General features: G+C 48.9%; 4 protein-coding genes across 7 annotated transcripts; 2 read left to right on the forward strand and 2 right to left on the reverse strand.

Moving 5' to 3' along the window:
* Positions 1-402: 402 nt before the first annotated feature.
* nadk2 (NAD kinase 2, mitochondrial) lies at positions 403-5,810 on the forward strand. 2 transcript variants are annotated; one of them, XM_035607253.2, is made up of 12 exons: positions 403-998; positions 1,105-1,193; positions 1,591-1,679; positions 1,898-1,979; positions 2,138-2,221; positions 2,865-3,004; positions 3,102-3,195; positions 3,511-3,702; positions 3,816-3,871; positions 3,967-4,020; positions 4,101-4,224; positions 4,356-5,810. In XM_035607253.2, the coding sequence occupies exons 1-12, from the start codon at positions 747-749 to the stop codon at positions 4,492-4,494; spliced, it is 1,395 nt and encodes a 464-aa protein (XP_035463146.1). In that variant the 5' UTR covers positions 403-746; the 3' UTR covers positions 4,495-5,810. The 2 variants fall into 2 exon arrangements, with proteins under 2 accessions (XP_035463146.1, XP_035463147.1); XM_035607254.2 differs by having other exon boundaries at positions 409-998; positions 3,607-3,702.
* A 264-nt stretch (positions 5,811-6,074) lies between these two features.
* skp2 (S-phase kinase-associated protein 2, E3 ubiquitin protein ligase) lies at positions 6,075-9,777 on the reverse strand. The gene is made up of 10 exons (XM_035607255.2): positions 9,629-9,777; positions 8,829-9,082; positions 8,635-8,746; positions 8,408-8,551; positions 8,184-8,318; positions 7,979-8,077; positions 7,753-7,880; positions 7,611-7,662; positions 7,424-7,531; positions 6,075-6,761 (listed from the first exon to the last, which is right to left on the reverse strand). Exons 1-10 carry the CDS (start codon positions 9,640-9,642, stop codon positions 6,551-6,553), a joined length of 1,257 nt encoding a protein of 418 aa, XP_035463148.2. The 5' UTR covers positions 9,643-9,777; the 3' UTR covers positions 6,075-6,550.
* Positions 9,778-9,818: 41 nt separating this feature from the next.
* On the forward strand, positions 9,819-15,828 carry macir (macrophage immunometabolism regulator). Of its 2 annotated transcripts, none has more exons than XM_035607257.2 (2): positions 9,819-10,577; positions 13,126-15,828. In XM_035607257.2, exon 2 carries the CDS (start codon positions 13,129-13,131, stop codon positions 13,780-13,782), a length of 654 nt encoding a protein of 217 aa, XP_035463150.1. In that variant the 5' UTR covers positions 9,819-10,577; positions 13,126-13,128; the 3' UTR covers positions 13,783-15,828. The 2 variants fall into 2 exon arrangements, with proteins under 2 accessions (XP_035463150.1, XP_035463152.1); XM_035607259.2 differs by lacking the exon at positions 9,819-10,577 and adding an exon at positions 10,812-12,586.
* pdzph1 (PDZ and pleckstrin homology domains 1) lies at positions 15,829-22,191 on the reverse strand. Of its 2 annotated transcripts, XM_035607249.2 has the most exons (12): positions 22,119-22,191; positions 19,608-21,701; positions 19,345-19,515; positions 19,058-19,219; positions 18,859-18,960; positions 18,552-18,662; positions 17,914-18,092; positions 17,662-17,819; positions 17,460-17,502; positions 17,150-17,336; positions 16,894-17,029; positions 15,830-16,648 (listed from the first exon to the last, which is right to left on the reverse strand). In XM_035607249.2, the coding sequence occupies exons 1-12, from the start codon at positions 22,174-22,176 to the stop codon at positions 16,549-16,551; spliced, it is 3,501 nt and encodes a 1,166-aa protein (XP_035463142.1). In that variant the 5' UTR covers positions 22,177-22,191; the 3' UTR covers positions 15,830-16,548. The 2 variants fall into 2 exon arrangements, with proteins under 2 accessions (XP_035463141.1, XP_035463142.1); XM_035607248.2 differs by lacking the exon at positions 22,119-22,191 and having other exon boundaries at positions 15,829-16,648; positions 19,608-21,981.
* Positions 22,192-22,674: the final 483 nt, after the last annotated feature.

Genomic DNA, 22,674 nt, shown 5'->3' on the forward strand with positions numbered 1-22,674 from the left:
GTGGACAGAATAATATAGAAAGAAGTTTGTTATCGCACTGTAAGGGTACCAGTGAATTATTTTCTACAGTAGTTGAGTCCTTATTTAAAATTTTATATGTATATATCCATGTTGTGACCCACATCCGGGTTCTATATTGTTACTGCTCTTACTGTCCAACCGAAGCTGTTTCTGCTCATGTGTTGTTTTTTTCTCCCACTCTTTCGTGGGGCCTCTGAATGCATCAGGGTCACGAGCTGCATCTCCAGCCCCGCCCCCTCCGAGCTGACGGGCACGTAAGCCAATCAGATTGTCGCGCCGACGTAACGTGCGTCACCTACACGCACGGCGACGTGCCCGTCCCGGTGTGTGCGGTGTGTTCGAGCCGTGGAGACAGAGTGTGTGTGTGTGTGTGACGAGCTGACCCCGGTCGGAGCGACTTGTGAGCTAGCTGCTGCTAGCTGCTGCTAGCTGCTGCTGCTCTCTGCTGCTAGCTGCTGCTGCTAGCTGCTTCTTCCCTTTTACTGTTGAACCTCGTCTGCTGAAGCATCGCGAGTTGTCAACTTGACCCGGAGACGGTGAAGTGAGGAGAACTCGTCAACTCTGTGGATAAACATCTGTGAGGGAGGGGCTCGGGCCGTGGCCCCGCCCCCGCCGCTGACCTCCGTCTCCTCGACTTTCACTTCGCTGAACGGACCCGGAGCACGTGTGACATGAGCCGGACCGTCCCGCAGCACCTGTAACCGGACGTCCGGCCAGTCGAGGTCATGGTTGTGTGTTCGCTCGTCAGGATGAGTCGCCGCTCGGCGGTGAACCTGCTGAGCCTCGGGAATCGAGCGGTGGTCGGGGCGCTGTACGGAAGCCCGCTGCGCACCCTGCACACGTCGGTGTGCGACCCATCGTCGAAGGGCGCGTTCAAACCGGAACGAGTCGCCGTGGTCACGAAGACCACGAGATACGAGTTCGAACAGCAGCGGTACCGGTACGCGGGCCTGTCGTCGGAGGACCTCAAACAGCTGGTAAGACCGGATGTCACCCGCGGGTCCCGGGGCCTCGACACGTTCAGCCCGCGGCGGCGCCCAGTGAGTCTTGTTGACTTGTTCTTGTACTTGTGTGTTTGTGCAGCTCGCGATGAAGGGATCGAGCTACAGCGGCCTGCTGGAGAGACACAACATCCACACCCACAACGTGGAGCACATCGTGAGGAGCCTGCGGTAAGGAGGGGCCCCGGGGCCCCGGGGCCAGAGCCCAGCGGTCCCACAGGGGAAGGAACTCTTTATTGGTCTTGACGAGATTATCGCAACCAACGGACCAATCACAACTTTGTTGTGACCAGCGTTTCCGTAGATGGAAGCGACCTATCCGTAGTGATCATGACCAACAGTACGGACGCTTTGAACCAGTCCAGTTTTTAAAGCTCATGTGGGTTTGTGAAGCCACTGGAAGAGACTCTGGGGTCCACCATCGCCTGAAGTGGTTGCTGGGATATCAGAGACGTTATACAGCGACATGATGTGTGTGACACTCTGGGGCTGCGTCCACATGTGATGTGATCTGTCAGGACAGATGTTGACACCAGTTCTTAAAAGTCTTATTTGATGATGTTTTCAGGAGCGAAGGCATCGACGTGCGAGTGGTGAAGAGAGGAGAGTACGACGAGGAAGTGGTGCGATGGGCCGACACCATCATCTCTGCAGGAGGTACGAACTTCACGTCACATGGACGTTTTTTCCCCCTGAATAGTCTGAATCTGTGACCGGTGGCTTTTATGGTCTTGGGACATTCAACTTTGTGTCCAGGCTTTGACACAGAAAACACAAACTTCAGCAAAGAGTCATGTGTACGAACAAAGGCGTCAACAGACAACAGAACCAAACACACACAATACAAGTTCTCTAACTGCACTTTGCTTTGTCAGGTGACGGGACAATGCTGCTCGTGGCCAGTAAGGTTCTGAGCAACGACAAACCGGTCGTCGGGGTGAACACGGACCCTGAGAGGTAACAAAGCTCTGAACAGACTCTGTGTCGAGTCATTTCAAGGTTAATAAAGAACGAGGAGATCACGCGTGCTGCTCTGAAACAGACGAAGAGTTACTGTCGCTTTGGGCCTCGGTACGTTCGTCTGACGTCACTGTGTTTCTGTCTTTGTGCTGAAGGTCAGAAGGTCACCTGTGTCTGCCTGTGCGCTACACTCGAGCGTTCCCAGAGGCTCTGCAGAAACTCTGTCGCGGTGAGTTCAGGTGCGTATTTACCCACGGATTCTCTGAGGACAAGATAAACTCTGGGTTCTCACTCGTACACAGTGTTCTGGAAGTCGTCACACTCCTTCACTTGAATTTATTTTTCCTTTGCTCAATTCCCCATAATGACGAAGCAAATAAAGATATTTTTTTAGCAGAGACTTTGGTCAATTTAAGGAAAATTTGAGTTTCAGCTTTTTATCTCCTGCTAGTTTCATAAACATTTATTTACATTTACCGACAGGGGACACTTTATGGTGGCACACCGCCGATTCTGCTTCCTGTTTCTGGCAGCGTCTTAAAATTCAACGTGAACGCGACGTGTTCTGAAGCGTTTAGTTCAACAACCGTATTCAACACGAGGTAGAAACATGGAGACTCACACGGAGGTCGGTCCACCTCATGGAACCATATTTAACTCATATGAACAGAGTTATGGACGATATATTCAAGTTCTGTGAATAAGGTCTGATAAATATTAGACACTGTAGCTTTGAGAATCTTCAAGTAAAGGTTACGATGTGACAACGATGCGTTCTAACCTCGCAGTGCGACTGAGCCGCTAATCGTTTGGTTTATTTCGTAAGCGGCGATGGTGAACCTCGTCCCCTCACCTCTGCTGTGACTCCGCCCCCTCCTCCAGGTGGCTCTGGCGCCAGAGGATCCGTCTGCACCTTGAAGGCACTGGGATCAACCCCACGCTGCTCGACCTGCACGAACAGCAGCTGAGTCTGGAGCAGCACTGTCAGGCCCATCGCATCACCACCATGGACGGACAGCCAGGTACGACCCCTCCACCCGTCTGTCTGACTGTCTGTCTGTCTGCATGTGTTAGTAATATATTGATTATAAATCAGCAGTTTCATCTCCATGTCCTCAGAAACTGGATCTCTCCACCAGAGCGTCCCTAAGCCGAGTCTCCTCCCCGTCAGGAGCCTGAACGAAATCTTCATCGGAGAATCTCTGTCGTCCAGGTAAAGTTACAGACAGTCAGTCGTCTGAACACCTGCACGTACAGTCACACCTCTTGAACCGTGTGTGTGTGTGTGTGTGTGTGTGTGTGTGTGTGTGTGTGTGTGTGTGTGTGTTCGTGTGTGTGTGTGTGTGTGTGTGTGTGTGTGTGTTCGTGTGTGTTCGTGTGTGTGTGTGTGTGTGTGTGTGTGTGTGTGTTCGTGTGTGTGTGTGTGTGTGTGTGTGTGTGTGTGTGTGTGTGTGTGTGTGTTCGTGTGTGTTCGTGTGTGTTCGTGTGTGTGTTCGTGTTCGTGGGCTAACCACGTGTTAATCCCCAGCCCCTCTTCCCTGCTCGTCCCTCCGGCTCTCGGCGATGGAGCCTCTGTCCACCTCAGGCTGAAGTTAAAACCCCGTGTTAACCTCTCGATCCACAGGGCGTCGTACTACGAGATCTCCGTGGACGACGGCCCCTGGGAGAAGCAGAAGAGCTCCGGACTCAGCATCTGCACGGGAACAGGATCCAAAGCCTGGTACGGGAGAAGTCTGATCCCCATTCGAACTCACGTAATACCTAAGAGGAAGTATTGATCTTATTCTGTACCGTCCTCCGCTCTCTCAAGGTTTTCTGTCTTTGTGTCCTCAGGTCGTACAACATCAACAAACTCACTGAACAAACCGTGGAGGAGGTTCTCAAGATCGGTACGTACGTGTGCGCGTGTGTGTGTGTGTGAGTGTGTGAGTGAGTGAGAGAGAGAACGTTTCCTGACGTTACACCTTTTGTTTCTCTTCTTCAGGAAAGTCTCTAACAGCTCTGGAAATCCCACTGAATCGTGAATTTATCGACAAGGGTGAGTGGACCGGCCTCTTCGTCGAGGACTTGTGTTTTACGGCACCTTACATTACGTGACGGTTGTATTTCTGTGTTTAGTGACTGATGAATACAACGAGTCGCTGGTGTTCGCGCCGGACGACAGACGCTTGTTCTACAGCATCAGGGAGCCGATCGTGAACAGAGTCTTCTCCAACAGTCGACAGAGGGGCTTCGCCAGCAGGTCAGTGAACGTACTATCGTCCTCCCGCCAGGACCCGACAGACAGACGTGAAACCTGCCGGAGGTAACCCAAGTTCAGACACTGAAAAAAACCTAACGATGGATTATTTTTTGTCGCCTCTGCTCCTTCAGGGTTTGCGTCCGCTCCCGGTGTTGGGACGCCTGCATGGTGGTCGACGGCGGGACGTCGTTCGAGTTCAACGACGGCGCCATCGCCACGATCAGCATGAGCGAGGAGGACCAGCTCCGGACCGTGGTTCTGGAGAACTGAGGACGAGTTCCTCTTGGGCTGAAAGGTTCGAGGTGAAAGGGAAGAACCAGATCTACGTTTTTATCCACCACATGCGTTGAACATTTTTATACCTGACTTAAAAAAAAGGTATCGATGTTGCTATTGTTTTATCAAACGTGTGCAATGCAAGTTTTTCCAAATCTTTGATAAATTTTTTTTAAATTTCCCTCCAACTTCCCGAAAGCTTAAACCAGTTGATCCACGATGATTCATTCTGTAGATGTTTCACATCCGAGCTTCTGTTTTCTGATCCGAGGACGAGACAAAGATCAAGTTTCACGTGAACTCGTCGGCTGTCGCTAACGTTTTTTCATCAGGGCAACGAATACTCTCGCTCTATCAGTAAAAATGATTTTTAGCTTTGAGGAGCATGATGATAATGATGAAGATGAGAAGACTGGGACCTGCCTGTGTCTCCACAACGTCAATCTTTAGAGACGAGTCTCAAACACTGAGGTAGAATCTGACCCATGTGGATTTTTGGGGGCTGATGCCCATATTGACAATATTTATTATTTGATATTTTTACAGTTTAAACATAAACTTTATTATAAATAGAAAAGATAATATTTCTAGAAATTGAACTTTTCTATATTTGTTTATCCTGCGAAAATTAAAAGTTTTCATATTCCGCAAAAAAAACGAACGCAGATTCGTATCCATCTGTGAAATTATCATCCAAACAATATATCTATCGTTCCATGTGTCGGATCTTCACCTCAGAACTTTTTTCCGGAGGGGCTGTAAATGTTGCTGCTGTGAAATCGTCCGACTGACAATCTCCTGCTCTTTCGTCACACGTGAACAACAAACTCCAGAAATTGTCTGGACCCAATTTTTGCAGATGATTTCCAGAGTTTGTTTCTGAAAACTTTCTGAAAAAGTTTCTCCAGCGAGAGGAAACTTTGTGGTCGGATGGATCAACGTTTCGTGACAAGAGCAAAGATAAAAACTGAAGGCACCTGTTTGTTACTGAATTAAGATATTTTTTGAACGTGGGGGATATAGGTCATATTTTTATAGCGGTTGGTGCTAAAGGGAGAACAGAGTGAAGAAGTGCTCTAGAAAGTATTTAGGTCAAAACTAAAACTCTAAAACCTTCAGAGGACGAGAAGTTAAATGTGGGAGTTTCCACAGCACCAACGTGTTCAAACTGACTTAAAACCTTTTACCAGTAAAGACGCTGTAAGAGTTCTAATCTGCATCGGGCCAAAGTCGCCGGCTCCTTGTGGGAACGAGTCACTACGTTCATGTGGATTTTGTTTCAATCAGATAAAAGTGGTGAAAAAGAAAAATGCAGTTTGTTTCTTATTTCACTCAATGACAGAACTGAGGTTTACAGTTTTTATATCTTTACAATTTTTTCTTTTGCCTCACTACTGTTATGTATGGTGTTTTTCATGAAGAAAAAAATTAGTTAAGAAAAGTGTTAAGACAATTGGTTGTGGCTGTAAACTACAAGTTATTATTTGAGAAAATGAGATATTAATTTTTCAAGAAATTAGTTTCTTGTTTAATAATCACAAAGATGAAACAAACAAAACCGACTCCGAGGAGAGTTTGAGTGATTCAGTGGTTTACTTGAAATGAACGTAACAGTTTACAAATTAAAACTTGACTTTCATGACATTTCACTGTTTGCAACATCCACACTGACATGATGAGATCATCATTAAACTTTTCTTTCATCAGAAAGTCAAACATACATGAATGAAACTCTTCATTAGAATAAAATCCACAGATCAAAACATCATTTCACATAAAAAACTATTCAGATTTAAAAAAAAAATCAACTGTTCTGTCAACAGATCACAGTCAAACGTCTGAGGCGTCGACGACGTTAACATCCAGTTAATACATTACAACATGAAACTGGATCCAATAACGAACTCACTGATGCGTTCAGTACTTTCAAGACTCGGTCCAGTTTGTGTCTTTCAGCACCGATAACGCCAGAAAACATTGAAAGATTTTTTTCTGTAGCAGCAACAACGAAAACACTGAGACGTGGCCCCGCCCACCTCCTGCCCCGGGCTCAGAGCGAGAACCTGAGCCGACACCCGCCGCCCCACATGGCACGGTCGCCGACGAACCGGCCAGCCGGCGTGGGCCGAGCGACGCTGGAGAACGGCCGCGAGTTGATGCTGACGCGAGGCAGCTCCTTCTTCAGGGACGGCAGCTGACCGTCCTGCACCAGGCCGAACACGTCCAGCAGGACGAGCAGCGGGAACGTCGTCCCCAGGTCGCTGCAGGGAGAAGATGGGTTACAGGTTCTGATTCCCAAAGTTTCCTAAATCTTGAAATGACCCGCAAGTATTTTCATCTGCAGCAATGATGAGAGCTGTTCGGATTCTCTTAAGGGTGGATTGGGATCGTCCTTCCTCTCTACTGTCCCTTGACTTCAGTGGAAAAGGTCACAAGGTGAAGGAAAGGTGTCAAAGAGGATTCATAGGAAAAGAGAATCCGACTCCACTGACACTGAACGACCTCGTCATGTGACGGTGGATGTTGTTGATGCATCTTTTGTGGTGAAACTGCACATTTCTGAAGATGAATTACAAAAACCTCAGCGGCTCCATCAGCATGTGTCAGTGTTTTATGATTCATATGTAACAGTAACTGACATCTGGATCATATTCATACTCTTCCTCTTCAGATTGAACCGTTTACGTTCGTGCATGGCGCGTCACGTTAAAAATCGCTGCTGCAATGAGATGTTTCGTGTAGTTTCACCACGACAGACGCATCAACAACATCCACCGTCACATGATGACGTAGTTTAGTGTCAGTGGAGTCGGATTCTCTTTTCCTGTGTCCCATGAATCCTCCTTGACACTTTTCCTTGACCTCATGACGTTAACAAAAAGACGATAGGAAGGACTTCCTGAATCCAGCGAGGGGAACTCACGTGAGAGCGGCGAGGTGGATGTGGTAGCAGCGACTCAGGGACAGATGCAGCAGGTTCTTGAGCTGCGCGAGGACGGGGAAGCTGTCGGCCATCAGCAGCGTGCTGTCGCTGCAACACACAAACATAACGGTCACTGATCCGTTCGGCCACTTGGGGTTCGGCCTCATGGTGACGTGTGAAGTCTTACCTTAAATCTAGAGTCTGAATACGAGGACATCGTCCCACCAGCACCTTCACATCTGCAAGAGACACAATAACGTTCTGTAAGTACACAAGTACACAAGTACACAGGTATACACACGCACGCACACACACGCACAGTGACTCACCATCCAGTGTCAGACTCTCCCTGTAGCCGCTGAGGTTGAGCTCGGTGACACCGGCGCCGAGGTTGTGGACGACGCTCTTCACATGATCACTGTTGAATTCACACCACGACACGTTCAACTGCTCGATGCTGCGGATGGAGAGAAGAAGAAGATGAGGCGTCAGTTACGACACAGAGACTAGTTAGTTAGTTTAGTTGTGACAAGTTGAAGCATGCGAGCGTCTGACCTGCAGCACGATCTGAACATGTCGGCCAGAGCGTCAGCAGAGACGCCGGAGCAGCCGCTGAGGTTGAGCTGCTCCAGGTTCTGGTTCAACGCCAGAGAGCTGAGAGGGAATATGAAAATGTTCTTGCATGAGGCCCAACACGATCTGGACATGACATCATCAGTGAGGTCACAGGAAGCGTGGCAGGATGGTGAAAATAACCTACTTGATGATGTTGTCTGAGAGCTGCAGACCCTCCAGGCTCAGACGCTCCAGTAGCCGGCAGCGACCGACGACGCTCTCCAGGGCCGAGGTGGAGACGATGGAGCTGGACAGATCCAACTGGACGATCTGCAGAGGTCTGACGACAGGAAACACAAACATCATCATCATTTGGTTGGAAGCAGAAACGTTAACTCTGGGCCGAACGTCACGATCTGCCCGACTCACCCGGAGCCCGTGAAGTGCGGCTGCTCCACAAAGGAGCGAGGGCATCGCAGCCTCCGGACGCCGGTCGTCAGGACGCGCTGCAGAGCGGCGCCCGTGTCCGTCAGCCCCTCCAGGTCCACGCTGAGCCACAGGGACTCGTCAAACCTGGGGACAGAAACACAGAGTCGTCATGTGCAAACACCAAAACACGAGGAGTGAAAGAGCGAAGGAGGATGATGAATACTCACGCCAACCGGTGCCAGCGCCTGCAGACGGCAGACGTCCGGAGCAGGTCCTGCAGCGGGAGGCAGAAGAAGATCCTGAGGAGCAGCTCGTCAGGCAGGTGGTCCCACGAGATACCTGGTGTGGCGGAGGGGCAACGTTACATCACAGCCACAAACACACTGCTGCTGCTGAAGGGGTCAGAGGTCAGCGCTTGCACCTGATGGGGTCTCCTTCTTCCTCCTCGACCTCCGCGCCAGGACGAAGTGTCCACAGTCGTTCTCCTTCCCCCTGCTGCAGCCGAGCCGCTGGTGCTTGTGTCGGGGCGACCGCTGCTGCAGGATGAGCTCCGTGGGGGTGCACTCGGTGCCCAGGCCCTCCTCTCCCCCGGACTTCCGCTTGTTCATCCCGCGGTGGGACCTGGACAACATGGAGCCCCGCAGGCTGAGGCAGGGCAGCTCCTGCAGAGGCACGCTGCACCGGAACAACATGGAAACAACTTTTTATTACAAAGCCCGGCGACGTCTCAGGGGAGGAGGTGGACCCCGCGCCGAGAGCTCGCTACCCGCCAGATTCCTGCCGCCACCGGCGAAGTGAGCGCGCAAATTCTGAGCAGAAAACACCGAAGAGAAACTTTCATCATCGTCTCTGTTTCAGGAGAAACACGATTCGTACAGACTCTGTACTCTGTCGTCGAGCCGCGGGAGGAGGTTCGATAAGAAGCGGGAAGGAGGCGCAGAGCCCCGGACGGAAGCCCGGAGGCTCACCGGAAAGCGCGGTATCGATACATATGAATATAAACTTCGCTTTTAAAACCTGAATCATCTTCAGAATGATGCACACGCGCGCACACACACACACACACACACACACACACACACACACACACACACACACACAGCTAGCATGGCTCGTTAGCTCTTAGCTAACTAGTTTTTGACGTCGATCGATCGTTAATCTACCGGCTCCGGTAACTACGTCACGTGATGTTTGTGTTTATAACGTGAGTCGGGACCGTACCTGTCGGTCTGCATCTTCCCGGTTCACAGGACAACGTGGCGCCGGTGTTTCCTCCTTCGGTTCCCGGGACACTTTACTAACTCGCTGCCAGCAGCGGGACACAGTCTGCCTACGTCACACGTCGCTGGGACGTGCCTGCACGTCGTACGTACGTCCCTGCGTCACAATGTGGCGTTCGCGTGCTCCTCGTTTTTTTCCTCCCTTTTCTCGCAGCGGTGCCCACAAGCAGATAAACAACATGGCTGTTGATGCGTTTATATATAAATATATATTTATATATATTTGTATATAAATATACAAATTATCCATGTGTTTGTGACGATTTATACTGAAGAGGTGAGGGAGAAAAACTGAAATGTATTGCTAACAATGAGGATGAAATCAATTGATTAACTTTATTTGTATAACACAGTTTGTAGAAGTAGCACAGAACAAAAACAATTAATAAATCAGCAATAATCTGATGGACCTGAGGAGTCAACAAAGATAACAATTAAATGATTAAATAGTGAAAGGGAGGAGAGGGTCTGAGGAAAAGCAAAACTATCCAGATGAAGATGAATACATACATATAGAATAAAATGATATATCAGTAATACAGTCTGAGGTGTAATATAAATATACAAAACCACATCGCAACATGTTCATTAATAATCAAATCTTCTTTCTGACGGACACAGGCCTCCTCGTGCAGCAGTGTGAAATATAATAATGTTGATTCAGTGTAACTGAAGAAAATGTTCACGTGTGTTTAACCGTAAAAAAATATGTGGGGAATAAAATAACTTTGTTTATAATTCAAAACAGATTGATGGAAATTGTTATTACGACCGCAATAAAAAAATAAAACACAGACCGGAAGTGTTGCTTCCGCCGCTGTTGACGGAACCGGGGAGGGAGCGGAGTCTGACGCCGAGCAGAGAGGAGCGAGCATCGGAGCGTCGCGCAGGTTTGTCTGTTCTGAGTCTATTCGGTTTATTCACCGCAGATGATTTGACGTGAAACAGAAAATGATGAATTCATCTTCATCCTCTTCATCCTCTTCATCCTCAGTCCGCGGCCTCAGACTCGATCTGTCAATCAAATCAAATGTGTTTTAAAACCGATCGGTGCGTCACGTCAGGAGCCGGGGCCCCGAGGACCCACCTGCCCCGGGGCCCCGAGGACCCACCGGCCGGGTCTCCGGGCCCCGGGGCCCCGGGGCAGGTGTGGTGGTGCCGCCGCGGCAGAGGACGAGGTGTCCCGGGCCTGTCGCCGCTCGCTCGGCCTCCTCGTCCTCACGCACGGACCCGAGCAGCAGCATCATCGAGCCTCATGGCTCCGCTGCTGGGGCCTGGTGCTGCAGCGGCGGAGCACAGAGATGCCTCTTCCCCTCCGACTCGGCTCGGTTCGACTCGACTCGGCTCGGTTCGACTCGGCTCGGTTCGGTTCGACTCGGCTCGGCTCGGTTCGGCTCGGCTCCGTCCGCCCGCAGCTCCGCTCCTGTTCCGGTCGGTTCCTCTGTGGCAGCAGCTGCGACAAAGAAAACACATTTCTTTTGGGGTCGAACGGTTTTATACGATTAAATATTAAAGATTGATATTAAAAATGCATTTTCACACAACCAGAGCACCGCAGCTGTCATGGCTGATCCTTGTCTCTGGTTCCGAGGCCCTGGACCCACCACCTGCACCACGGTGCTGCCAGGGGCGTTGCTACAGGGTCGGAAGAGCAGCCCCCCCCCCCCCCCAGAGAACAGCTGATTACGTAAAAATCCCCAGTGATGACAACATTTTGTGACAAACCTGGAGACAGAGAACGACAATTTGGTCAGAGCTGCGATCTTTCTGCCAAACGCACTGTTATTTTATAGGTTTGGTCAAAGACTAGAATGTCTAAATGAGAATGATGGTGGTAGGGGGTCGATGTAAGCTTCTCGATGTAATCCCCCCCCCTCTAATTGCCTGGGGTCCCCAGAATTCCCTTGAAACTCACCTGTGTGCTGCCCCCATCAACTGCAACGTCTGCTTCATAGATGCTGTTGACTCAGGAAGATGGAGACCGTGGATGACGTCTGAAGGAGCTCAATATATTGAGGAGATTTCTGATTCGTTGCACAGTTCAACAAGTGGTCAGTGCATGGGGTCACCGAAAAACCTCCCCAGCCCAGTCAGAGTGACGTATTTAACTCTCAGAATAATGTCGTCATGAAACAGACAGAATGTCTGTCTCCATAGAAACGCTCGGCCTCTGTCTCGGTACATTAAGGACAAAGGGCCGACCTTTTAACAACACTCAACATTCTGAGAGTCAGGACAGATTTTCCCTCGACAATCACGAACAGGAAACTGTCAGCAGCTTCTCTTGGTGAATGTTTTTTACCAAGAAAAATGTTGTGATGTGATGTTTTGGATATTCAGAATATTACCAGTGCATTGATTCTGGGAAGATTCCGGACAGTGTTGAAGTTTCATGATGACGACACGTCTCCACTTCCTTCCGTTGTTCAAAAATGAAGCTGAAATACCCCCGGATACGGGTGCGGCCATCTTGAAGTCTCACAACCGGCTGATTCTGCGTTCCATTATACCTCGGCACACCAGAATAACCCGAGTTGATTTCGTTCCGGTCGCATATTTGGTTGGAAGTCGAAGAACAAGATGGACGCCTGCTAACCACTGTCAGCAAAACCAGTTCATATTAACGCATTAAGCGTCATTTCACGCGTACCAACGCCGTAGTAACACGTCCACAGACAGTAGGTCGGTAATTCAGAGTTTTCGAGGTATGAAACGCACCATAACACGTCATGATTGATAGGTGCGTTGGACTCATTTGCATCGGTCAAGTGGGACCTTGATACCACGTCTCCACTCAACGATCACTACTTCCACCAACACAAGATGGTGGTGCCCGTATGCGAGATGTTTTTGGCTGTGAAGACGAGTCATCCATCTTTTTATCCTGTTTTGACTAAAGGTTTGTTTCAGTTTTATCCGTGGAGGGTTGCCATTATTATGGTGGATCCATTTGATTAGGTAGTGAAGCTAATTAGGGGTTTGTATAATAGTAAAGTCCAAATTTGTCCTGGGGCAGAAGCTGGTGCTCCATACTTCCTCTTTCTTTGCTATGAGCTGGTCCACAGCGCCCACTACAGTGTCAGAGAGCAACAACAGGTCCCAAGTGGACCAGAGCGAGACTAGTGCGACACCTTTCTACCGAATGTGAGTAGCAAACATTCACAGAGGTGACTTTGATTTTTGGAACGTAGCATGTTGGACGTCGTCTACGAAGAAGCTGAATAAATGTTCTGCACTTTTTGGAAATGGATCCACTGATTCTGTTGTTTGTGTTGCTGTCTCTAATCTGAAGTTCTCGCTGGGCCTGATTGTGTCAGTTGAACAGCATTTGCAAGATGAAGGTTTAAGGTGGCAAAGTTTCATGATGTGTTGGATTGTTTTTGTTCCAGATGTTCCAGACTGATGTTTGTTTTTCTCGACCTTCCTTCCTTCGCTCAGGAAATGTCTGTAAGGATGGAAATGGATATCAGTGGAGTGTCCAGGACACACGTGTCCATCTGTGCTGCAGCTGAGATGAAAGCCACGTTGAAACCAGAAGTCGAGCGGCCTCGCTGTGCCAGCACCCCGTGTTCGCCCATCAGAGGAACGGTGGCAGGGTACCAGATCCTGCACATGGACTCAAACTACCTGGTGGGCTTCACCACCGGCGAGGAGCTGCTCAAACTGGCCCACAAGTTGTCAGAGGGCGCTCCAGAGAAGGGCTCCGTACCGGAGGCCGTGTCCAGCTCCATCCAGAGCAGCGTCCCCAAGTCCGCTGACTTGGGCGTCCACCGGTCGTCACGAATCTTCAAAGGGAAGAGCCGCTACTATCAACCCTACGACATCCCCGCGGCCAACGGGCGGAGACGGAGGCGCATGCCCAGCTCGAGTGACACCTTCCTCAGGTCCCTGGCCCACGGGGAGCCGGGGAGGGGTCTGCATGCCCCGCTGCCCCTATGTCTGCTCAAAGGGAAGGGGGCCCAGTCCAAGTCCCTGGACTACCTCAACCTGGACAAAATCAGTATCAAAGAGTCGTCAGACACTGAGGTGTTGCAGTACCAGCTGCAGCACCTGACCCTGCGGGGGGAGCGGGTGTTCACCAGGAACAAGACATGAACGCACAGCGGAGGCCTTTTTTTAATTCTAGGCGTCCTCCGCCCCCTCTCGGGGTTCAGGTGCTATTTCCAGCTTGGTCTCTTTGTACTCAGATTATAAACAGTTGTTTAAGCAGACAGTCTGATAATCTTGTTATATCATTAACTGGGGGGGGGGTTTCCTTGTACTGTACCGTAGTACACATAACGTTGTGAAGAAATATTCCTAAAATTAGTCCTCGCACTGTAACGAGGTTACAGAGGTTTGAAAAAAAAATGTGAATCATTTAAACTTAGCAATAACTAGTGAAGCTACTTATTGACGGTGTCGTGTGTTTGTTCCGTTCGGGACGAAGAGAAGCAGCACACGTCACGACCGGCAACGGGCCTGTTGGGCCAGAATCTGTGTCCAGTCGTGTTCATGGAGGTTTGAAGATATATGTTGTTGTTGGGTTTTAGTTTTCCTTTCAGATTATGACACTGCATACTACTGTCAAGTTAGGATGATCATTTTTAGTTTGCTTCTAATTTATTTATTGCTCTTTTATGAAGTTGAGTCAGTATCAGTAGTGTTTTAAACTTATTTAACATGAAATGGGGAGAAAAACCCTGATTGATACTCCATCAAAACCTGTTCACGAAAAGAGGAGGAGAATTAAAGTATGTTTATGCAAAACGTAGAGAGTTTTTGAACCAACTGGACTCCAACCAAGAACAATATGATTATGTCATCAGCTCCTTGGAGTCGCCGTGACGACCCGAAACAATGTGTTTGGTCGCTGGAACATTTGTGCTTATTCTCGTCATTTGCGCAAATATTTGTGAGCGTCGTTACGTGTTAAGCACCAGGGGGCGCCCACGTGCACGGTTAAGTTGCGGCTTGTTTCTAGAGGTTTCGTGACCACTGGTCATATTCAAATGTTGGACTGACGTTAAACATAGAGCTCAAAGATTAGACGATACCTTGAATGTAGAAAATAAACATTTAAAACAATTTTTGGGCAACTAATAAATCATAATGAATAATTCTCTTCCTCTCGTGCTCAGACGTCAGACGAGTATCACCTCAGTGTTTCTCTGCTCCTGTTTATCGGTTGTTGGCTGATGTGGTCGGGAATGTGTCGGCTTCAGAAATACCATGTTGCCGCATCTCTAGTTTTGTACATTGGTCGTGTGTGTGTGTGTGTGTGTGTGTGTGTGTGTGTGTGTGTGTGTGTGTGTGTGTGTGTGTGTGTGTGTGTGTGTGTGTGTGTGTGTGTGTGTGTGTGTGTGTGTGTGTGTGTGTGTGTGTGTGTGTGTGTTCCCTCACACAGCTGGTAACGGATGTGATCCCGATGCCTCTACGACAGTAAAGTCGGGCGTCGACCTTGATGTTGTCTCCGCCGTGGCACCAGCTGTTCACAGTCAACGCTGCAATATTGTACATAAACGAGCCATGTGAACACTTTACACTCACGGTTCTGTGAAGCGTCCGAACGCCCCTCGAGTTTCTGCACAGTCGTGACTCTACACTTTACACCAACGCTTGACGAACGTCATGAGGTTCGAACCCTCGGGTGTCGACGGCGTCTTTTCAAATTGATCTGTGGTAGAAAACTGGTAAAAACTGTTGAATCTGAGTAAAACAGGTGAAGTTCTGTCTTTATGATTTGACCTGCAGGTCACCAAGGTCATTAATAATCACCAAGGTATTAATAATCCAACACACATCTGGACATTAATTTTTCTGAATGGTTACTTCAGAGTTGTGTGTCAGATCAGCAGGTGGAAATTTTTTTGGGAAAAAGTACAATTATCTTCAAACCATCTTTTCATCTTAAAACCGACTATTTCACATTGCAACATGATACAGATCTTTTTCTTTTCTCTGATGTGGCAGCGACGTGCTTTTGTATTCATCAGCGTTTCTTTGATTTGAAACTCGACGGGCGAACGACCCGTTTCACCGCGTCCTGTATGTAACGTCACTCTTATGCACTTCTATCGATTCCTGAAGCCAAACTGAAAATGTACGCTTGATGTTAACCAATGACTGTTAAGACGATTAAAGCTTCTTTCAAACTGAAAATCTTGTTTTTACGTTTCTGTCCGATGGAAGAGTTTCAGCTGGAAGATGATGATCAGTCACGTTTGTTTCCTTTTGTTTCCATGAAGAGTTAAAGACATTTAAAGTTCTACTGGATAAAAGGTTGAATAATAATCTATAAATAACAATAAGAAGTCCATGTTAAAGGAAGTGAAATATAAATCCTGGATGCGCCCGATTATCCCGATCCAAAAGGGACAAAATGGATGACAGATGATGGATAAATTAAAGACTCTGGATTTGATTGTAGAATTTATTTATTTACACTTCACTACATCTTCTTTTACAGTGCACAAAAGCAGTATCAAAATCATGTGATCTAAAGGCGACTTTACAGTGGAGCAGAAAAACTTTGTAGAACAGAATCATAAAGAAAAAAAAGTCCATATGCTAAATAAAGTGCTGGTACGAGTTTCAGTAAGAGGAAGAAAGAAAGATTCATAAAGAAAAGAAGAAGACACGATGGTAAATGATTTGATCTGAGGATCATCAGGTTAAAGGTCGAAGGACACGGGATCTAAAATGATCATTTCATGACAAAGTGTCGGATGAACCAGAAGAGAAATGAGTGAAAGTGTGAAGAAAAACAATGGAGGTGCAAAATATAGAGTTTTTATTAACGTTTCTCATACTTTCTGATGTGGACCTGAGGTTGACGTCCTGAGGGACACGATCCACCGATGATCTGAGACAAAGTGCGTCTCACATGCGTGTTTCCTCGGCCGGTCGGTTCATGAGCTCCTGCAGCGCCTGATGCAGCGGCAGCCACTTCTGCACTGACGCTCTCAGAGCCCCGATCCACCTGAGGAAGGAGTCAGAGTCTTCAACAGCGGGACATGTTCGGAACATCTTGGGATTAGAAGTAAGAATCAAACACTGGAAACATTTAGATTGAATCAGAAAAACTGAACATGAACCCAGAGTCGTAAGGAGGAAGTTGTCACGGTGGACGGTGAGTTTCCGTTCTAAGGAAAACTCCAATGAAAGCTTGACACGTTCTTCATGACTTGAGTTGTATAGTAACACAGATGAAAACCATCTCCTCACCGTTTGTTCTCGTTTGGATTCTCAGCGCAGAAGTAGAAAGTCTTGAACTCCTCAGACGGAGGCTTCAGCTCGATGGTGGACTTCCTGAATCCGTGCGTCTGCTCTCGCACCGAGTATCCCTGAAGGTAGATGGCACCTGAAGCGACCGGAGGAGGAGGAGGGGACAACCGTCTGTCATCTTAGAATTATCAATCAAAATATGATTACGTGTCAAATCCCTTCTGCGCTCCAGTCGGAGAAACGTTCATATTGGTACCGTGTGCTCGAGTGGCTCTGATGCCGCTGTACAGGTAGAGGCAGCCGTCCTTCAGGATGCAGTAGTGCTGCAGCCACGCGTCCTTGCTCTTGTCCAGTTTGTGCAGCAGACCGAGACACTCGGGACTCTTCACGGCCAGCGGGGGCAGACTGGAGTTGTGTCTGGTGACGTCCACCCACACGTGGCTCTACAAAAGCAGGTCAGCCAGGGGATTAGCTTTATTTAGGCCGAGAGATAAACGCGACACATCCATGGTGTCACAGTCACAACAGCAGCGGGCGACTCTTCAACAAACAGATTCAGACGTTACCTGTGTGACGGGATGAGTCGCTCGCTCCATCGCGTCCAGCCACCTGAAACCAGGAAGTCACCGGTCAAACGTGACGAATTCAAGGAACTCAACACGGTCAGAAGTTCACGTTCACAGTCCGGACTGAGACGAGCAGCGCAGCAGCATGGATCTCAGAATATTGATTGACAAGTGATTATATAATATGTTTCCTGTGTTTGACCTTTTCATTTCCTGGTTGCTCGTCGCACAGAAGAAGAAAACCCGACTCCCAGACGGAGGACGACACTTGAAGGCGAACGGTTTCCCCAGGGACACGTCCGGTCCGACCTCGGCTCCCTCCAGCTTCACCGCCGACTCATCTCGCCTCTTCCCTTCGTCCTGTCGTGGACGTGATGTTAAGTCCAAAAATGTTTTTTCAATATTTGTGCGTTTTTTCCGTTCTTCAGAAACCAGATCACACGACCTCACTCACCCGCTTGTGTCTGTAGTAGTGAAGACAGCAGTCGTGCGTGAGGACAAACCACCTCTTCCTCCAACCTTTGATCAGACCGGACTGGGTACGTTTGTGGAGGTAACCCCGACACGCCGGCCGGGGGGTGTTGGGACCGCGAGCGATGTCCGACCCAATCGTCAGTGTTAGATCATCTGGACCTACAACAGCAACATCAACAACACTAATTAAAGTTTCTCTGTTTTCTCAAGACTCAAACTTGATTCAAAGATTTTACTTTTCCTCATGAAATCATATTAAGTCTTCCAGCTGTTGTTCTTCTTACGTTATACTGTCAAACCTGGAGAAATAGTAGTTAGGGTTTGTAAGGGTGCGTTTCATTTGCTCGCCTGTTGTTGGCGTCACATCTCAATCGTGCAAGTGTCAGTGATGTGTTTGTCTGCCACAAGAGTCAAAATGGACTTTTGATCCAGTCACATTTTTTGTGTTTTTTGACTTTGATATTTAGTTGTACATTTGTAATTAGCTTAGATCAGTAGTTCTACAGTTTAAATGTCACTTCCCAACGCTGCTGCGTTAAGAGTCTTCGTCTCAGATCAGAGTCAAACACTTTGTGGTTCGAGTGTGATCTGTGTGATCGTCACCGTGGCAACACGTACCTTGCCGGGCCAGTTCGGCGGCCTCGGAGTGAGGGATGCTGGTGACGTCGGTCCCGTTGACGGCCAGGACAAAGTCTCCAACCATCAGTCCTGCTTCTTCAGCGGCTCCGTCTGAAACCACATGAAACAATTGAGCTTCACTTACCGAGAATCAGTTTCCAGATCACATGACTCTGACCAGTCAAACAGACGAAGATGCTTTGTGAACAACATCTTTTCTCCTGAAGTGAAAGCACCCGAACCCGGCGGTGAGTTTCTGGGAAGCGGAGTCTCCTGATTGACCACTGAAACTTAGGAATTCACTTACTTGTGTCGACCTCTGTGACCACAATGGGTTTAGAAAACTGAATTCGAAAGCCCCAGGGAAACTCTCCGGCCCCTTTGTTGATCCGGACGGTCCTCTCGCGAACTGGAAGGAGGAGATTCAGTGTGAGTCAGTGTCAATCAGACAAAGAGCAGGAGACAAGACAACAGAAGGACGACCCTTCAGAACATCTGCAGCTCACTTGAAACCGCTCGTGTTCGGGCGTTGAGGGTGGGAGGAGCGACCCCCGAGTCCACGTGGTCTCCCTGGTAGATCCACGCTGATGAGTGGAAAGTCTCCGTATAAAAACCTCCGTCTTCATTGTCTCGAATCGTCATATCCATCGAGCGAGTTTCCTCTGATACTGGAAAAAAAAAACAATACACAGTGTTTGAATCAACTTCTTCACCTTAAACCTCAATCTTGTAGATGCTGTTGATGATTGAGTGGGTGTGAAGATGGAGGACGGAGCCTCTGAGTGTGAGTTACCTGATTCCTCTGCTACGTCGCTGGTGATGGAGCTTCCTCCGGCCGAGCTCCACTGCTGACTGTCCTTGAAGAGCTTTCGTCTCCTGGCCCAGTGGTCCGAGACGCCACCGCCGCCGCTCTCGGCCTCCTTATGCATCACGGGCTTCAGATGCTCTTTGGCCTCAAAGGAACCTGGAGGAGGTGAAGAACTCTTGAGTAAACAGCCACCTGAAATAAGGTGATATATATTTGAGAGCAGAAAGACAAACAGTAACGTAACTTACACCTGGACACGATCTGTTTGTGGGCCTTGTTGGATTCAAGGTGCTGCTCCTTGACGCAGATTTCTGGACAGGAAGCAGCGACTGGAGGTTGCAGATCATTCGTCTGCTCTGTCGTCAGTGGCAGAGACGAGTTTCCTGTTTCTTCACCAGGTGGTTTAGATTCACTCTCGGTCACCTCGTTGGAGTTCAGTGATTGTACGTCAATGTGCTGGAAAGCGGACACGCAGGAGTCGTCCAAAGTACTTGTAAGAGGTTTTTCCACACGACTACCCTGAGATGATCTGCGGTCTACCTGCAGGAATCTTTGTTCCAGTCCACCAACAGTTAGAGTCATGACGGAGGATTTGCGTTTAGGTAGAGATGAGATTGGATCCTCTTGGATCGGCATGACGAGGTTGCTCGGGAGCATTTCCTCCTCCGAGCCGCTGCAGGACGGAGGGATGACTTGTATGGCGAGGGCTCTTTGACTGAGCTCCTCCGTTGGGGGCTCTGGGCTGAGATATTCTACTTCCCCCATGTCTTGGTCAAACCCACTGTCTGCTACTTCACTTAGATCAACTTTACAATCACAGTCATCGGTGTCCGGACTATCCACGTCTTTACAGATGCTCTGTTTGAAGTCTTTGTCCAGGTGTCTGAGGCCTTTGCGACGGTAACTGACGCTGCTTCCTCCAGGACGCTGTGTGCAGACAGCGAACGTGTCGTCAGGATGATCTTCAGTGCTGGTCTTACGGGACGAGCTGAGCAATGATGGCTGGTCACTTGGGATTTCGGAGTCAGGCGTGTCCAATGCAGGGAACTTGTCATCACCATGGTGACACCTCCCCAGCCTCTCTGCTTGGAGAGGACATGAGCACATCGTCAAAGAGGAAAAAGACTCGCCATAGGGCAGCAGCAGATCCTCTTGCATCAATCCCAGATCTTCTGACATCCCAGGAAACGTCTGCCGCCTCTTCTGTGCCGAGGGACACGCTCTGTGTTCGACTGTGGCGATACTGTTGTTCCTAATCCAGGACTTTCTCTTCTGAGAGCTGATGAATTCTTTGGTGAAGCTGGACCTGTTGGTAGACAGTGAGGGTCTCATGAACATGGGCTCGTAGTTGTCCGATTCCGATAATTGATCAAAAGAAGGCGCCAGATCTTTGGCGGAATAAGGGAATCCGGATTCTTCATCAAAGGGACTACATGTTCCAATCCTGCAGGAAGCCAGGTCGAGCGACAGGTCCTCTAGAGTGTTGTATTTACCATCTGCAAACTCCTGGGGCGGAGGAATGTCCCAGAACTGATCGATGCTGAACCTCTTGTGAAGATGCTTCCTCTCCTCCTGAGGTCGGAGGTTCAACAGCAACGGGGGGCTCGATGGACGGTTGGCCCAAGTACAGTCGGTGGGTACTTGTTGTCTGTGACCAGCGCAGCAGCGACAGTAGTTCGGATCGTCCCATATTTTAGAGTTTGAATCACTTATTTGGTCGCTCGTGCTGCCAAAAGTAAATCTGTAATTTTTATCTGCGCTGTGATTGGTCACATTTTGTTGCAGCTGCTCATATGACTCGTTATCTGGAGTCCACGCCCCCCCACCTTTGCTCTCAACGGCCGTCTCAGCACCGCCCCCTTTTTCATTCGTGAAAACAAACGTGGTCTTGACGTCAGAAGCGTTGAGCTGCAGAATTTCTTGAATTTCGAGTTTCACCTGGGACCCACTGCAGTTGATTTTCACGATGTTGGTCACCGGCGTTGTTGAGCAGTGGCTCGGGTTTTCGGACAAGGCTTCATGTAGCTGCTGAAACGTGATGTTCGGGGAGGAATCTTCTAGGTCGCTGACGGACACCGACGTCACGATCTTCACCCCTTTGTCTTTGTCCTCCGTCGTTTTCGTATAAATACTCTTTTGGTTCGGATTTGAATTCACGCGATAATCTTGTTTGAATCTTTTCTCTTTGGGAGCAGAATAGTTGGACTTTTCCTCGTCCTCAGATGCAAACAGAACACTTTCCCTTCGGAACGAGTCCGTTTCACCTTTTTCTATGACGTCGTCTTTGTAGCTGATACTGTTACTCTTGTTCTGCTTGTGACAGATGTACGGTGAGACACTCTCTGCAAGAGAAACACCAACGAACTTGTTCAACATGTTGATGAAAGAAACACACAATTCTGGATTTAGTGGATTTAAATGTAGTTTCATAAAGGGGGTCGGATTAATTCAGCCCTTTGACAGTAACTTCCAGCAATGTGTAGCTGAGGTCATGTGGATTCAGGAGAGAATCAACAGTTTCTATGAATCTTCAAAAGTTATAGAAGTTTGTCCAAACGAACACGATCCAGAGCAGATCCAGATAACAATAAAGACATAGACTGTGAAACCCATGACCCAGTAGCCACCTCCTTCCCTGTTGGTGTGAAGAACCTTCATGCAGGTGTGGGAAGAATGTGACTGGCTTAAGCAGATTAACCTCATCGCACTAACCCCCACCTCCACCCCCGCCGCCGCTGGCGGCCAAAGCTGCGACTCACGCTTGCTGCTGCTGGAGCTCTTCCTCCTGCTGCTCCTCCTCCTCCCCCGCTTACTCATTCTGAAATCCAGCACATGAGCTGAAAGAGGTCAAAGAGAACAAATGTACACAACTGTTGTCAGACGGGATACTGAGTGACTGGTTGGAAGCAAGGGAGCATGAGGGAACGTGAAGGAACATGAGGGAACGTGAAGGAACGTGAAGGAACATGAAGGAACGTGAAGGAACATGAGGGAACGTGAAGGAACGTGAAGGAACATGAGGGAACGTGAGGGAACATGAGGGAGCATGAGGGAACGTGAAGGAACGTGAAGGAACGAGAGGGAACATGAGGGAACGTGAGGGAACATGAGGGAGCATGAGGGAACGTGAAGGAACGTGAAGGAACGTGAGGGAACGTGAGGGAACGTGAAGGAACGTGAGGGAACGTGAGGGAACGTGAGGGAACGTGAAGGAACGTGAAGGAACGTGAGGGAACGTGAAGGAACATGAGGGAACGTGAAGGAACATGAGGGAACGTGAGGGAACGTGAGGGAACGTGAAGGAACATGAGGGAA

This window comes from Scophthalmus maximus, chromosome 20 (genome assembly GCF_022379125.1).
Source record: "Scophthalmus maximus strain ysfricsl-2021 chromosome 20, ASM2237912v1, whole genome shotgun sequence".
In the NCBI taxonomy this organism is placed as follows: Eukaryota; Metazoa; Chordata; class Actinopteri; order Pleuronectiformes; family Scophthalmidae; genus Scophthalmus; species Scophthalmus maximus.

Excerpts from the sequence above, each read along its gene's own strand:
- nadk2 (XM_035607253.2), top strand. The coding sequence starts at position 747 with ATGGTTGTGTGTTCGCTCGTCAGGATGAGTCGCCGCTCGGCGGTGAAC. Across the intron at positions 1,194-1,590 it reads CACATCGTGAGGAGCCTGCG|GAGCGAAGGCATCGACGTGC; the intron begins GTAAGGAGGGGC and ends TGATGTTTTCAG. Across the intron at positions 3,703-3,815 it reads GGAACAGGATCCAAAGCCTG|GTCGTACAACATCAACAAAC; the intron begins GTACGGGAGAAG and ends TTGTGTCCTCAG.
- skp2 (XM_035607255.2), bottom strand. Across the intron at positions 8,747-8,828 it reads GAAGAAGGAGACCCCATCAG|GTATCTCGTGGGACCACCTG; the intron begins GTGCAAGCGCTG and ends CCGCCACACCAG. Across the intron at positions 7,663-7,752 it reads GGAGAGTCTGACACTGGATG|ATGTGAAGGTGCTGGTGGGA; the intron begins GTGAGTCACTGT and ends TGTCTCTTGCAG.
- macir (XM_035607257.2), top strand. The coding sequence starts at position 13,129 with ATGTCTGTAAGGATGGAAATGGATATCAGTGGAGTGTCCAGGACACAC.
- pdzph1 (XM_035607248.2), bottom strand. The coding sequence starts at position 21,789 with ATGAAACTACATTTAAATCCACTAAATCCAGAATTGTGTGTTTCTTTC. Across the intron at positions 17,820-17,913 it reads ACTACTACAGACACAAGCGG|GACGAAGGGAAGAGGCGAGA; the intron begins GTGAGTGAGGTC and ends CGTCCACGACAG. Across the intron at positions 17,337-17,459 it reads CGACTCATCCCGTCACACAG|AGCCACGTGTGGGTGGACGT; the intron begins GTAACGTCTGAA and ends CTGCTTTTGTAG.